At 42.6% G+C, this 16,696-nt stretch overlaps 1 protein-coding gene across 1 annotated transcript in view; it reads right to left on the bottom strand.

The window, feature by feature from the left end:
* The window catches only part of thsd7ab (thrombospondin, type I, domain containing 7Ab), a gene marked incomplete at its 5' end in the record, with an annotated part of 77,208 nt that overhangs the window by 59,801 nt on the left and 711 nt on the right, over positions 1-16,696 (bottom strand). The window contains 5 exons of the mRNA XM_031867352.1: positions 377-571; positions 4,366-4,569; positions 5,870-6,025; positions 9,863-9,931; positions 15,910-16,094. Of these exons, the coding sequence (XP_031723212.1) occupies positions 377-571; positions 4,366-4,569; positions 5,870-6,025; positions 9,863-9,931; positions 15,910-16,094 (809 nt within the window). The remainder of the gene's footprint in view (positions 1-376; positions 572-4,365; positions 4,570-5,869; positions 6,026-9,862; positions 9,932-15,909; positions 16,095-16,696) is intronic.

Raw genomic sequence — 16,696 nt, forward strand, 5'->3', positions numbered from 1 at the left:
ACACACACACACACACACACACACACACACACACACACACACACACAGATAAGACGCAGGAAAATGTTTGGAGACCTGACAAAAAGAAAGACAAGCGGACGCACACGGAGGTTTAAAGCAGAGCATATTGCAGAGAAATGATCTTAGAGACAGATAAAGAAAAAGGAGACGGACCAACAGAAATAATCACCAGGAGTGATAAGCAGACTGTTTGAGATAAGGACAAATGCACACACAGACAAGTGTGAAATCCAGACATTCAGTGAGTGACAGCGAAGGACGACTTGAAAGGCCATGACTAAGCCAATATCCGAGCCTCATCTGCATACATTTCCATGCACGGTAGTGCAGAAGACTGTCTGCAGGTGAGACTCACCTTCCCCGGCGTTGTAGGCCAGGATCGAGCGCGTCCTCATCTGCTTCCCCTCGATGGTCTTGCTGGAGCAGGTCTGGGAGCAAGTAGACCAGGGTGTCCAATCACTGAGCACACAGTCCCTTGAGCAAGGCACCTCACAGGGCACGGGCTCCGGGGCCGGGGAAGACGTGCAGAGATTCCTGTCCACCTCCTCGCCTGAGGAAAACGGTGACAGAAGATAACGCGGTCAAATTTGGGAGGAAAGAAAGATGGATGGACCGAAGGTGCATTTTAAAGTAAAAATACATCCATGTTGTCAGTTTACACTGTAAACTGCTAATATCAAGGCAACAATGAGGTAATATATTGTCAACAGCAGAGTTAGAATAGTACTTCGGCATATTAGAGACATTGTAGGTTAAAACATTATTATTTTGGAGCTGGAGGAGGGGGGGGGGGGTAATATTTGCCTTTCCATAAATGTTTGACTTTATACTCTCAGCGATTACTAAATTTTTTTTCTTGTAAATTTTTGAAAGTCTGAGGTTTTTCTGTGATAATTAACCCCCCCTTCTTTTATTTTATTGAGTTCTTTTTCCCTACAATGGTTCTTGTACGCCGTTTAATTTAATCTGCTCCGATAATTCAGATATATTTATGAACCTATTATCATTTCTTTATTTCGTCTCATTGAGTCTCATTGAGATTAAGATCTTTTTAGTGAAGAGACAAACTAGAGTCAGAGTAATATTCTCTGAATAATAATGGGGTAATACTATTAATATAAGACATTAAATTATTTAATAAAGTGACTAGCATACTTTGCTAATGATATTGAGTTTTCGTCATGTTTAATACTGATGGGGTTTCGGGAAACCAACCTCAGTAATTAGCATAAAATGTTGCTGAAGCTGAGGCATAGAATGAAGGAGAAAGCCACGAGTCACATTTATTACACATAAACGTCCACCTGTGTTTCCAGCTAATGCCTCCTTTGTTTTGGCTTTTCTTTGGGCCTAAAGTCTTCTGTTGGAAGTCGAAACAGATGGTTTCGCCATTTCAAACTTGGTTTATTGGTGATTAATTTTAAAATTCCAGATGCGTTTCCGGGTAAACTTTGTTACTGAGAAACTACCATCTGTGTTTCCAGGTAACGACTCTGGCCGGAAATGTAAAAGTTTTATATTGAAAGCCGAGACAGGTGGTTTGGTTCGTGCATTTCATTAATGGTTATTACGTCCATATCAATTCCATATGTGTTTATGGGTGAGTGTTGTAACTCAGGCGATACCATCTGTGTTTCCAGGTATTATGTCACAGTATGTTCACAAGACTTTTCTTTATTTTCATGATATTTAGCAAATGAGGACCTTTTCTCTCAGGCCATTACTGATGATACCAGGGCATCCTCTTGTGATAGTACTGCCCTGATATTAGCACATTGTATTACTCCTCCATGCAAAGAATTAAAGAATGAATCCACAACCTAAAACTCTTCAGAAGGAGAACATGCAAAGCTTCTAAAGGGAGCAAATTAACCCGATGAAGCGCCGAGTGAAAACATGTTGATTTTACTCGTCAGTTGATGAAACACTGGGCGGTAACTTTGGCAATGCGAATAAGCCCGAGGGCTCAAAACTTCATCGCAGGAATTAGATTATCACCGTCGAACTACACGTCAGTACAGAGAGCTGAGGAAACGAACAGCTGCGTGTCTTAATTGATGGCGTGATGTCAAGCACGCGGCCCGTTTTGATATTTAGAGACGTGCTCGTTTTCTTAAGACGGCTGTTCTTCCCGAGACAACTGAGGAAGGATATTCACCAAACTGGTTCAAGAAGCAACAAATCTGCCTTAAAGAAGTGTAGATCTGAAACATCCAGTAAAAGCAACGACAAAGACTACTCTGACCTGAAACAAGTGATCCAATGTTCTTTTCATGTGATACTGTTTGATATGAAACAATCTTAAAACAGGTCAGATTTGTGAGAGTGAGGATTCATTCAAAGATTTTAAAGCAGGTAATTATGTCAGACAGTTATTTCTTGCCGTCTATTCTAATCTCCGGGCTGTTACGTTGCCTTGTGCAGCTTTAAATCTAAACTTAGTTTGTTAAAACCTTATTTGCAAATAATGTTTAATCACCGACCGCATCAATTAACCCGCAAAGCCTTGAAATCCAAGCAGCACAAATAGCCAACAGCATTTAAACCACACGTCCGATATTCCTCGATCTACGTGAAATAATTCAAAACATCTCACTTATTTCTTCCATATTGACATGACAGTTGATCTTGAGCCTTTTTATGTTATGTATTATGTATTGATATTGATGGCACTCTTGACTCGGGCCAATCCCCATATTAAAGTGCCGTTGAACATGGGAGGAGCAAACTCTCATGGGATTCCAACATTTTTACACCGTGGTCGATGTTTCATTGATGAGCTTCAGCCATAAGTGGGTTGTATTAACCCACATCTGGCTCTATGTTGCTAAGCAGTAAATATTTCCTCCTCTAAGTGACGCATGCAGGAGAATGTAAACCTTTCAGTGGCTGGATTGAAATTTCCAGCGGGGGAGAAATCGCTCAAGCTTCAGAAGTCCAACCGGGGCCTCAGCTCTGCAATAAGATGTCAATTTGACAGATACGCAGTGAACCAATCACGACTGAACGGAGAGGGCATGACAATAAGAAGTGACAAGGGACCCAAGCAGTTCTCAGGCTCACACAGGGGAAAACATGAATGAGCAGAGCAGCCAATACCAGAGGAAGACCTCCGTGCGTCGTGTGCAGAGAAGAAACAGCTCCCTGCTTAAGTGAGCAGGCGGTCAGCGGGGGGAATATCAATAGCCAGTTTCAATAAGATTTGTATCGACCTTCGCCTGTTGTCTGGGGCCCCGGCTGCTGTGTGGCCTTTTCTTTTATGACTGGGAGCGGGACACAGTTGGAGAAAATACACAGCTGACACTGCAGTGAAAACTCTCTGAGGCGAAAAGTGGAGTGAAAAAAATCCAAACAAAACAAATCAATTTTCATCAGATGAGGGAGTGAATGTGGAGGTGTGTGTGTGGGGGGGGGGGACCAATCAACCGAAGTCAGGGGAGCAGAAAGAAAGAGTGCAGAGTCTCTGTTAGTCCTGCAGTGCAACTTCACCGAATACCTGCAGTCGACGCGTGAGCTGTGATTCGTGGGAGACGTTAGAAGGACGAATCCGCTACTCTAGAGGGGAGAACGTGAAAAAAGTCACCGAGCACGATCGTAAAATGAAGATTAACCGAGCACGTGTGGGACCGCATGTGAATCCTAGAGCTGCAGCACGTTCCAACTTCACATGCTGAATAAATGAAAATGCTATTTGATCCACACCTCGCTGGGAAAATGAAAATCAATAATGTGTTCCTTATTTTGTCTAATATTTGTAATCACAACACAAAAAGGCAATGAGGAGTCTGAAAAGCATCTCTGCACTCTTAGATTAAAGATGTACAGTCCTAAAGAGGAGCAGTAAAAATCAGGAGCAGCAAAGGGCACAAAACACTCCAAGACCCATGGCCACGGAGGATTGATTTGATTTAGAGAGAGTAAGGTTTAATTGTGCGTGCCGAGAGGAAGGCTGTAATGAGAGAGACAGCGTGAGAGAGGTGGCAACGCTGAATCAAGCGAGCGTTAAAGTGGGAGCGGTTTAACAGGCATGGGGGGGGGGGGAGAGAGAGAGAGAGAGAGAGAAAGGAAGGAAGCGAGAGGAGTCTGGAGAGAATTGAATGGAGTCCAGCCATGGAAATCTCCTCACGTACAGCGAGAGCTGGAGGCTCAGTGGAGGGGTGATCTTGAAAATGATAGGATTTCACACACAAGGTCAGACCTGCACTTCTTATTGCAAACGGAGGTTGGGTCTAAAAGCACAACGCACTCTTAAGGACGAGCAAGCGGCACGTAGGACTTTGCTCGATACTGTGGACTTAGTGGACAATGAGACTGAATTCTCCCCCCCCGATCCCCCCGTCTCACCGTTGCTGTTGACACACTGGACCCGAGCGAGCTGAGCACCGGGGCCGCACGGCTTCTCGTCGTCGGGGTCGCACTGATCCAGGCCGACCAGCCGCCAGTCGTAACAACTGGGCTCGTCACACGGCACCGCCTCCACCAGGTGAGGGCAGTTCCCGGGCCCCCCCGTCGGCTTGTTGGTGATCCGACGTTTTCTCAGTTTGAAACCTGCAGAGAGCATAAAGACGGTCATCGTTTTTACATTAACACATTATTCGTGGTTACAGATGAAACCGGTGGTTTCCAGCTGTTTTGGCTGGAATAGGGGAGATATATGGGGGTGTGACCTGCAGCAAAGGTCCCAAGAGCAACTACAACAGCAACATGCTGCTCACACATTCATGCATCAGCATCAACAATCTAACATCTGCAGTAGGAGCACTTTTAAGTATATTTTGCTGACACTTTCTGTAGATGATATTGAATCCAGGAGTCGTACTTGTAATGGAGTGAATTGAACCTGTGGCATTGGTACTTTTACTTAATTAAAGGAACAGAGTACTTCTTACACCACCGATGATGGATGTTGATGATTAGCTTGGCGTAGTCCGACGGCTGCCTCGTTGAGACGGCTCATTAACACTAATGAGGAAAACCTTCATGACTTCCCCACACGGACCGAGCTGGAGGCGGCCGCGAATCTTACCCCGCCCATCTCAAGTGTCATAACGCATCACGCACATGTGACCAATGAAGTCAGGCAGAAGTCACAGCGTACACAACATCAATCACTCAATTGCTCTTTCACTTATATCGCATCAGATTTATGTGTTAGTTTGCGGTCATATTTTACACACAGATATAAAAAAAGGTACATTTTATACAAAAAAATTAATTATAATGTTGCTGCAGTGCCACCGACGGTAATAGGATGTTTCCTATGCATTTTTAACAAGATGTCCTGCTGCTACTAGAGACATTCAATCATTAACTATTGATAAAAAGGATAATATGAGTTAGTAAAAATATAATGAAGAGTGCAGGTTCATGGCTGAATAATGTTTATACAGTTCTCTAGCAAATATAAAGTGTTCAATGGAGCGTTTACTACACTGTAAAAAAACAAGGCAGCGAATACTTTACAACCATAGTTACCGCAGCAGAGAGTGTCTAAATAAAGTTAATGGAAGTGCTTATGCTTTAAAATATACTATTTCCACATTAATTATACTACATTGGTATAGTGACTGGAAACAAGCACAAAGCAATGAAAAGAAAAGGTCATTGTTGTTTATCACGGAGTAATTAAAGGTGTTTATCTCAACGTCAGACGGAGGAGGGAATGACAGATAATGCACTTCATTTATAACAAGTTTATTATCTTTACTTTAGGGCTGAAAAAAGAGATGAATGGAGGGAAAGGGTGAGTGGGTGTGAGTTTATCAGGAAACACATCAAACATTTTAAATAGCCTGAGATAGTTAACGATGAATCATGATAACCATCTATTGGGACAGTGTCTTCCTACCTTTCTTTCCAGCCTGGTCATCACAGTTCTCAAAGGTGCACGGCCCCCAGGCCCCCCAGGGCGACACCTCACAGTCGATGGGACAGGGGATTTGGCACAGCTGGGACCTGTTGGGGATCGGACCCTCGCACAGCTTGTTTTCCACTGGGCGGGAGGCTGCACATACGATCAAAAAGGAAAACGGAATAAGCAGCGGATGAAACGAACCTGCTTCACTTTGATCCTATTCTGGGTCGTCTTTATCTGAGGAAGTCTTACCAGCATTACGATCTAAAGGGACACAAACATGCTTATTTACTTTTATTCCCGGCATGAGAGTCCCTACAGAGAGCAGATGAGAACCAAAGTGGGGGAAAAGAAAAAAGAAAAAGGTGCCCGTGAAGTAGACATTCTCCCTTTGGTTTATCGCCACCCTGTTGGCGTGTCAGAGTGATAAATTAGCAAAGATTATCTCAGGCAGCGCCTTGCGAGCGACATATAAAGTTGTGGAGCCTTGCCCACCGGAGACGGGAGAGAGGATGCAGCAACACAAAAGGTTCAAGAGGTGTAATTTGGCACCTTCTTTCCCGAGTCGTGCTACGATTTGAAAAAAAAAAGCCCTTTCCATGATGCAACCGGTGAATGCACGCCTGGCTGAGCTCCCACCGAGGAACTTTGTCCAAATAAAATGGAAGAGATGCTATCGGCGCAGCTCTGTGACAACTGTGCAGAATGCATTTCTGCCGAGCCGCGCCACGATAAATAAATGCGATGTGTGGAGTTCCTGAAGATGCAGAGTTTATGCATTTATGCATGCACATAAAATATGTATGTTGGTGTCAGTGTCATCTCAAAGTAGTGCTACTGTATCTTCCGGAGCTGTGCATCTATGTTTCTCTTTGAGTCCTTATTCGATACTAGAAGGTGGAGATTGACGGGGAATATCAGGACAGAGAGAGTGAAGGGAGGTTTTGGCTGGAGCTCTTGCTCCGATCAAATACCAAACTGTAGCCTTCTGGGAATAATTCAACATTTGGGGAAATTGTGCTTTTTTGACTCTTATCACCAAGCATACCTGGAAGCAGGGAGTTGACGTCCCGTTTGTCTGGTGGTTTTAAGCAATAAGTCTGGTGGTTTTTTTGCAGAAATAACTCTTAATACCTTTTCTTGAAGGGAGTTGGATGAGAAGATATAAACCACTCTCATGTCTGCACGTTAAATAGCCGCTTAGCTTAGCATAAAGACTGGAAACAGATGGGAACACCTAGCCTGGCTCTGTCCGAAAGTTAAAATTGGCGACCTGCACCTTTGCAGCTCACCAACTATCACGTTATCTGCCGTTTGTTTGATTTGTTCAAAAACGTTTTAAATAATAGAAGCTAGGGGGTAAATAAAAGTAACTAACGAGCTGCTGTTTCATACTTAGCAGTGAGATATGAAAATGTACCATCGAACTCTCGTCAAGAAAGCGAATAAGTGTATGTCGACCTATAAATGCTTTAATCCAACAAGACACCACCTCGGTGTTTCCGGGTCGTCCTTGGTGATAAGAGTGAGTCCTGCTCACTCAGCAGACAGGTTCAATCCCCAACTAAAGCTCCACACTCTGTCTGACACCTCTAAACCTTTATCCATCCATCCACACACACACACACACACACACACACACACACACACACACACACACGTACGTGTGCAGCCGTGCACGTGAATCAGATTACATTCTAATACGCACATTAACTACTTATGGATGACTGGTATAAAACTGACTGAGACAAACTTAAAGGCAGCTGATGCATAAAAGCTAAAACTAAAACTTCAGTTTACAGTCTATGGATTTATTTTTTCATTTCAAGAGTTGCATTTCAAAAGGAGATATCACAGAATAATTCATAATTTAACTCCTACACTGAAAAAATAGTGGAAGGAAATGATCAAAAATACAGGAGTTATGTTTATAGTAATAGATTATATAATATCAATACTCTAAAGTGTGTGTCGTGTTGGTTTCATATTCTGTAGTCAGCTCTGCAGCTACGGAAGCCCTGAGAGGCAAGTGAGAAAAACCTTCAGCTGTCCATTTTGATCTGAACAGTTTTCTCTTTTATGTTTATGGTTTAAGAACGGGTGAACAAGTTATTTCATTTTTTCATCGTGGAAACCGGTGAAAAAAAAAAAAAGCATTTCTCATTTCAGCCAGAGAATGAAGTGCACCACTACCCCATGTTCCAAATAATGTCCCTAGCAGCAGATCATGTCAAAAACATGACTTGCTGGTTTGAATTCTAACTCATCTGGAGGAAAACACGATTGCTTTTAGTCCTTTTTAGAACACGGGGAAGTGGTGCGCGTCAGCCTCGTGGGGCCGAATGAGTAACACTTATAAAAGATATAAATAATAAATGATCCCGACTGTTTTTTTTTCACCTATTCTGTCAAGTAACTGAGAAAAGTGATCCTTGTTTCACCAGTTCTTAAATCATAAACACGAGAGAGAAAAGTATTTAGATCAGATGGATGACCAGATTCTATTTGTTTCTCACTTGCCTCTCAGGCCTTCTGCATCTGTGTTCCGTATTAAGTATAGTATTGAGTCATGCATTTCACCAGTTTTTTATGGAGGATTTTTAATGATTCACAAAAAAAAAAAAAAGAAGCTCTTCACATGTTCAACGAGGTTTCAGTTTTCCGACTCTTCCTGCGAGACGTCTGAGAGCTTAACGTCTCACACAGTCAGGAGAGCTGAATCATAATTCCCTCAGAACTGTGCAGGGGAAGAAGGCAAGTGGGGCTTTTGAAATGCAAAAAAGGCTAATTCCTCCTACAAATACACTGAAAGTCAAATAGTGAGTTTGCTGAGCCACCGTTAATCCACATCTTATTGGTGAACTACACTGACTTCAATCTCTTAACATCAATCCATTTGGGAATACAAAATTGAGGACCAACAGAGTAGAGAGAGAATAAAAAGCCCTGTATATCCTGCTTCTCTGTTAGACTATTGTACAGCGTGCTCTCCAGCGAATTCATCTTTTCTATTGTGCTGAACTGACAGCGGTGGAAGAAATCTCTCTTGCTAGTGTGGCTTACTGTCTGCAGGGTCTCACCATCCATATTCTGTTTGTGGAGGAACAAAGCTTCAACTCTTCTGCCCAGAGTTTTATGTGAGAACACAGAATTTTGTTGTAATGCTACTTGTCCCTTTGTTGGATTTGGCAACAATACTGAGCAGTCTGGATAAAGAAGAGCAGAGTGGGCTCATTGCTTTGTTCAAGTGTGGTGTAATGTTGTGCACAGTTAATGTCATCAGAAGTCCAAAGCATCAGAATAGTTGGAAGAACAGGACAGAGGAAGGAAAAGGAGAGGAAAGAAGACAGGTAAGGAGGGGAGATGGAAGAAAGGAAGGAGAGGGAGGAGAGGAAACAAGAATAGAGGATAGGTGAAGAGAAGAGAGAAGAGGGGCCGCAACAAGGAGATAGGAGAAGAGAAATTAGTAATGGGGAAAGGACAGAAAAGAAGATACAAGGAGGGAGTGCAAAAAGGAAGGATGGAGGAAAGAATGGATAGGGGAGGACTGGAAAAATAGGGAGTGAACAGAGGGACAGAAAGAGGAAAGGAGAAGATACATGAGTAGCGGAGAGGAGAGGAGACAAGTAAAGAGGTTAGCATAGGACAAGAAACAAGGAGGAGGAGGTGAGAGGAGAAGAGACAAGGAGAGGAGAGGAGACAAGAATACAGGATAGTTAAGGAGAAGAAACTAGGAGAGAGGATAGGAGAGGAGAAATTAGAGGAGAGGCAACACCGGAAGAGGAGACGGAAAGAAAGGAACAATGACAAAGGAAGAAGAGGAGGAGAGAAGAAGGACGGATAGAGGAGAGGAAACGAGGATAGAGGTGAGGAGACTGACAATGACAACGGGGAAAGGGAAAAGGGGGGGGGGGGTGGAAGAGCCAGGAGGCATAAAGCAAATGGAGCGGATAGAGCTTCGTTATCAGCGTGACTGAAAACACCTACCTGTAATCTGGAAGGTGATGGAGAGGAGAGGGGGGACGCTAGGCTTCTGCTGTCTTTGGGTCTGACCCGCTGCAATTACAGGGGGGAGATAGCGCTATTAGCTAGGCACACACCGGGGGAGACGGAGGCACTACCAAACAAACACAGACACAGTGACAGGAGACCGGCAGAGACTAACGCAGCAGAGCTGGGCCTCGTATACCACACTTAGCTTTAAGGACACGTCTTTTATTTATTATCTTTGGGCTGGAAATAAGATCTGTGGTTTGTTTATTTTGACATGTTTAAAATCAGACTTGTGGTTAAAGATCTTATTCCACATGGATGTTTGGAGAGCATAACATCTCTTCAGGTTGGAGATGTTGGTGTTGAGGGATCAAAGGAAATCTGGTTACAGTCACTTTAATCAATGTGACAGATTTAAGTGAGGTCGTTCCAGGCATTCAAAGGAACAGTTTTTAAAAAGGATAAAAATAAACAAGATGCAGGGTAGACCTCTAGCCTTGCTGTGTTCCACCAAACAGCTCTACAGTTGACTGATTCAAATGTTTGATTACTAACCTGTACAAAAAAACAAACAAATGGTAAAACATCAGTGTGTGGTTTTAGGCAGAGTTATGGGCTGGAATGCCTCAGCAACAACAGTAGTGACTCTGTGCAGCATCCCAAATTCACAAACCTGGCAACCCACGCTGCAGCTGGAGACTCTACATAGAAGCTCAAGGTGCACAAACAAACCAAACTAAAAAAAAAAAACCTTAAAAATCTTTGTTTTTACACTTCTGTTCATGTACCGATTAAACAAACAACACACATTGTGTAACTTTGACTCAACTTGTGACGGAGCTAGCTCTTTCAGATCCCACGAAGCGGTTAGCAGATTGCTATTTCATTCAGCATATGTACGTGTCTCCTGTACAAACAGGGGGTGAGGGAGAGACTTGTCGCGGATATTGATTGGCGTTTACAGTAGCCAATAGTTTCTGACGGACAGTAGCTACTAGCTCAACGAGACAAACTCTAAAATCACCACTAAGAAACTTTCTAATACCATTTGTTGTCCATTGTTGGGGTGACGACCAATGCAATGCATACATGAAGCTCTATTTTGATTTTATGGAAGCTTTAATGCTAAGCTAGGTTAACCACATCCTGATTTCAGCTCTGTACAGACATGATATTGATCTTTGTCTCGTCTAACTCTCAGAAAGAACATGCATTCTAAAAAAAGAAACTTTCATAACCTTTCATATCTTCTGTCACTTCTCTGCCCCCGCACTGTGATTTAAGTTCAAAAGACATTGTTCTAACCAGTAACGACAGTATGGACTTGAACATTTTAATTAAACCCCTCCTGATACACTCGGTGTTAATGCACCTTTAAAGGGCTTTTAAATCAATCTTCTTGTCAAATGCTGGCAAAGGGAAACCAAAATGTCAACTCCCGCAGGGTTGGGAGAAGTGCTTTAGGGATCCATATGCTGCAGCAGCTGAGCGGAAAACCCAAACTCACACAGCCTTAGCAGAGGAAGAGCCGTATGATGCTCAGGCTGAGATACTGATCTGGGGTCAGATGGGAGTTACTCCCCTGTAAAGATTAAGGTTAAGGTTTAGGAGGTGGAAAGCCGATTCCAGATCTTGGCCTGAGGGTATCTTCATACCCCTTTCGCATGGTGATATTTAGTGATGACAGAGGGGAGAACGAGAGCGCCGGCTGCATTAGACTTCACTGAGCCACTGTCTGCCTCTCTGTCTCAGTGGTATGCTGGGAGATTAACCCCCCCTACAGAGGGGAAAGAAATCCTGTGCCAAGAAGATAAGAACTTGCTGGATGTAAGTGTACAACACGTGTTGTGTGCAGACACTAACACACACAAGTCACGCACATTTCTGCACAGCCGGCCCTGACAACACCGCTTTCAACGTGCTTGTGTATATGAATCTTTAACTGCATCTTAGAGTTTTACAAAAAGGTCCAAACATGTATAATCTCCCCGGTTTCATTACAGGTACATCTCACTGGTTCTATAGACCAGACAGAACTTAGGAAGGACATCTGTTAAAGACACAAAACATTATTTCTTGTATTATTCGATATGTTTTGTGTGAACGGTGTCTGTCGATGGATTATTTCTTGGCTACGTACCAGACTTCTTTGATTTGTGCTGATACACAGAGACTCAAAGGACTGCAAATCAATTCAAATGTTTTAGTACAACAAAAATGCAGCTTTTCAAGTCATTCATAGAGAATAACGACAGCCTTTAGTTGCTTTAGTTGTTTTAAATATCAAAAATACTTATTTCAACCCAAACCACAATCTTTTCCTAAATTGTATCGAGTAGTTTTGTTGCCTTAAAACTAAGTACCGGTAAACCTATGTCAGAAGTTAATTTAAAAAAGATACTGTATGTTTACTGTAAACATGGACGTTTATTTTGAAAAGACACTGTGCATGCACCGAGAGGAGACTGACTAAACTGACATGATGTCCCCGTCTCATCCAAAACTGAAGCCAGAGCATCATAGTTTGAGCAAAGCGTCGGTGTTTGACGAGTTGGGAGTGAGAAGGTTTTTTGGGGCTGATGTAACACAGCAGTGATTTCATTCATTAAAGCCTTCCAGATGCAGGTCTAAACACCTGGATTGAGTTGCATCAGCTATCAAATTAATAAATTCCCAAGTCTTTGTGTATGATCCTTCCTGAGTTCTTAGTAACTGCTGACTAGTTTTTTACTGAATTGGTTGCGCTTCACTCTTAGTGAAGACGTCTAATCAGACGGTTTCAGGGAGGAATACCATTTATTGAACATATCTCAATATACTTTGTAAATCGAGGTAATACTCTGGAAAATGTGTTCGTAGTATTCATTCAGTTTTAGAGTGAATCAAATTATGCTAACCGAGCCAACAATGTCTGGACATTTATAGTTGAATGATATCAGCATTGTGTTATTTTTCTGATATGTCATTTACATTTTCCCAGTTTACATTGTTATTAAACATATTAAATATATGGCCTTTGATACTCTTCAGTCTAAACGGATCATATATTAGCAAGCTACCGTTAAGCTCAGTTAGCTACACAACAGCCAGACCTGACAATCACCGAGTGTTAGCAACAACACATTGCATGTAAGTTATGTAAGTATGAATGTGTTTTGCAAGAGTAACCAGCAGGTTAAAGTATCTGGAAACAAGACATTATTTAATGAAATGTCTTTTTCCAGATATTTAGATCTTTATCTTCACATATAATGCCACAGTGCTCCACTGCACTAGCCGTGTAGTCGTTTTCCAGCCAGCTGAATTCATCAGCAATTCAAATGTTGCTGGTGTTGTGCTCATTGACGGCTATTTCCCTTGTTGTAAAAACAACAACTGAGCCAATGAGAGCTTTGGCAGTAGGAATACGAGCGATGATGTTCACCTTCCTGTGCTGGAGCCAGAAAAAAATACAGGAAATAATGTCAAAATGTGGATTAGACCGACGCAGCAACACAAGTATTTGATACGCAATTATCTGCTACAAATCCACTCAGGGACTGCAGCTCTGATAATACACAGCGTGTGAGAGGCTGGAGGATGCAAGCTGCCATGTAACAACGCTTGATCACATTTACTTTAATTACACCTGAGAGTTGGGATGATTTGTTTCAATCTTTGCTGTGCGGTGCTGTAAGATTGGATGTATGCAGCGGTGGTATTGACTCTGGTTCCAGTAGTGATAGGAGACAGTCGACAGCCGCCTGAGATCAATACAACTGGAATTATAAGTCGACAGACAGAAATGACTCTTGAATCTTTATATTTCTTCCACTCAACACCGTAATTGTTAAATTGCACCGAGCAAGAGCTGCCGCATCAACAGGACAGGTTCAGTCACCTGAACGTAATTGCTCGGATGATCAATTGACATTATATGTTATTATTTTAAATATTTTACGATTTATATCTTACTCGTTACTTTTTTTATTACTTTTTCCCCGAAAGGAACTTAGGAACATTGTTTTTGAAAACTTCCATAAAATTGAAGTTATTAATATTACTATCTCTGTCCACAGTGTTATGTGTTTGGTTTGTCTGTCTGTTTCTCAGCAGGACTGAATAACTACCGACCCGATTGTCATGAACCTTGGTGGAAAGGTGTCGCATTGGGCCAAGGAAGAACCCAGTGCACCTTTGGAGCCGATCTGAATCTCAGTGGGGATCCTCGTGTTACTTTCAACTCATGGGAACGACCCTGGTGGAGGTCTGAGCTCTCCAAGTGCCCTCCTAGTTATCTAGAGCGGTTGTCAAACATGAACATATTGCCGGACTGAATAATGAAGTGAAAACAACAATGCCCTTCTCAGTCTGATTGGCTGATATCTCCATACATCCACAAATTACACTTAACGCCACCAGAATGGATTGATTGGACTTAGTTTGCGTGAGAGGAGCATCTCTTTATGTTTGGAGCCAGAGGCGACCGGACATCTCACCTCTCACATAAGCCCAGCCTCAACTAATGTATTTAACGCCCGCTTTAAGAGTGCAGCTTTGATTTTAAGCTGGCTTGAGAAATGTCAGAAATGGAGGCCTCTGCACTTGTGACCAGTGACAAGAAGTCACATGAGCAGACAAATCCTTGTTCTTAAAGATTCACGCTTTGGGTAGAAGCAGAGAATGTAAGCGGGTAGAAGGCTGTTTCAATGTTCAAAGAGAGAACTTGAAGCTGACAATGTAGCCGCAGTGGGACATTTGAAGAAAAAGAACACGCTACAGTGACTATTAATGCAAATGAAATGTCGTATCTCATTTTATATTTGGACATGAGTCAACATGTAGGCTTACATCTGTTGCAAGTATTTGACACGCAATTATCTGCTTCAAAATCCACTAAGGGACTGCAGCTCTTATAATATACACTGTGTGAAGGGTTGGAGGATGTAAGTTGTCATGTAACACCGCTTGATCAAATTTATTTGAGTCACACTTGAGAGTTGGACTGATTTGTTTCAGGCATTGCTGTGCGGTGCTGAAAGACTTGACGTGGTGTTGACTTTGGTTCCAGTACTGAAGGAAGACGGTCGACAGCCTCCTGAGATCAATTCAACTAAAATGTGCCAGTGACAAAAAGGGACTTCCACAACAAACTAATGATGGAAACATCCCAGAGGACAGTGGAGATGTAGGAGGGGGGAGGCAGTGGACAAAAAACAAGTGACAGAAATAAAAAACACCTGGAAGAACTGGCAGACAGCAGTGGTGGATTAGACGATGCCATTGGTTATCCCAAAGTCAACAGCAGCATTTTGAAGAGAGGGAGAGAGAACGCTTTATTCATCCTTTAATTGGTTTAGGAATCTGAAGCTGTCACTTTACAGTTATCAGTTTGTGTTGCTCCCATTCAATACCTTGTGCAAAAGTAATCAACTATGAACCCTGCAGCAACAAGCAGCTGGCTGAAGAAAACTACTGCATGCTGATTCCTCCTTAAACATAAATAATGCAGATATCTTCAAATATATTCAGTGAAAGAATTCATGAAAAATATATATCGTTGTTATAATCTGTTGATCCTTAAAACGTATTGCTCCTTACCACGAGCGATATGGAAAAACACTCGAGATCTAAAGTTTTCAGAGGCTTTAAAACTGTGCTCTAATGCACACTAACGCTGATTCTAATTGTCTGTTTGGACTGAACTCAACTTACAGCACACTTTCCAGATGTGCGACTGCGTATTAAGTCGAGTTGAATTCCTGCTCAACTGTTGCCCAATTTGTTGCTGCACTAAAAAAGGTTTATTTATAACATTTTGCTTGACAAAGTTAGGAAACGTTGTTGCCTTACACCTCAAAGAATGATCCCAGTCTCCTCCACACAGTGAGGCACACAGTGTATTAATCAAACACTGGTATCGGATCGGTACTCGGTATCGACCCAAAGCCCAGGATTCAGTAGCGGGACATGAACACATGCATCATCTGCTCTCACGTCATGACCACAGGAGAGAAAACAATAAGATCAGACGTGGAGAATGGAACCACCCTCTTTCTTACCTTTGTCCTTTTCTCTGAGGTCATTGAGGTATTTCAGAAGCTCAGCGTTGGCCTGGACGCAGTACACCTCCCTGATCTGCAGACCTCCTCCACAGAGCCCAGTCAGGTTACCACGCCGGCGGTCTTGTTGGCCGAGCAACGAGTCGACCCGGCAGTCGCTCCACTCCGTGCTCCTCCAGGTGTAGCTGCGGAGGAGGAGAACATGGGGTGTTGTGCGTGGGTATAACGTCAAAGTACAAGACACTTACAATCCTGCAGGCCTTACAGATATGTTGTATAGTTACATCCAATTAAGTTGGACAGTTTAACCACCAGTTTAAGCCTTTATTTACACTTGTGTGTTTGAAAACATACTGGATTTTCAGAGACACAAGAGACACAAGATTTGTGCATTTAATGTTGGATATTAGTTCTAGAGGCTCGTCACCACAGCTGGGACAGTAAGAAGTGTCTCTGGACATCACAAAGCTGTGATAGAAACAAACATTTTGATCTGAAGTTGATTTCTAAAGAAAGAAAGAAAATGTATCTAAAAAAAGAAACTCAAAACACTCTCCAGGACGTGAGTGTAACTAAGTATTTTGGCAATAGCTGTGTAAAGATGAAATAGGATGAAACTGAGGGAATAAAGGCCAGCTGCGAGTCTACAGTTTGGATCTTTGTGTGCGTGTGTGTGTGAGAGAGTTTGTGGGACTCAGATATCCTTGCAGTCTCCCTCCATTTGTCTCTACTTTGTGTCTGGCACAAACCCAAGCACTCATACTAATCTGTCTCCATATGCTGCCTC

This window comes from Anarrhichthys ocellatus, unplaced genomic scaffold (assembly GCF_004355925.1).
Source record: "Anarrhichthys ocellatus isolate YVR2014 unplaced genomic scaffold, GSC_Weel_1.0 scaffold39, whole genome shotgun sequence".
Lineage (NCBI taxonomy): Eukaryota > Metazoa > Chordata > Actinopteri > Perciformes > Anarhichadidae > Anarrhichthys > Anarrhichthys ocellatus.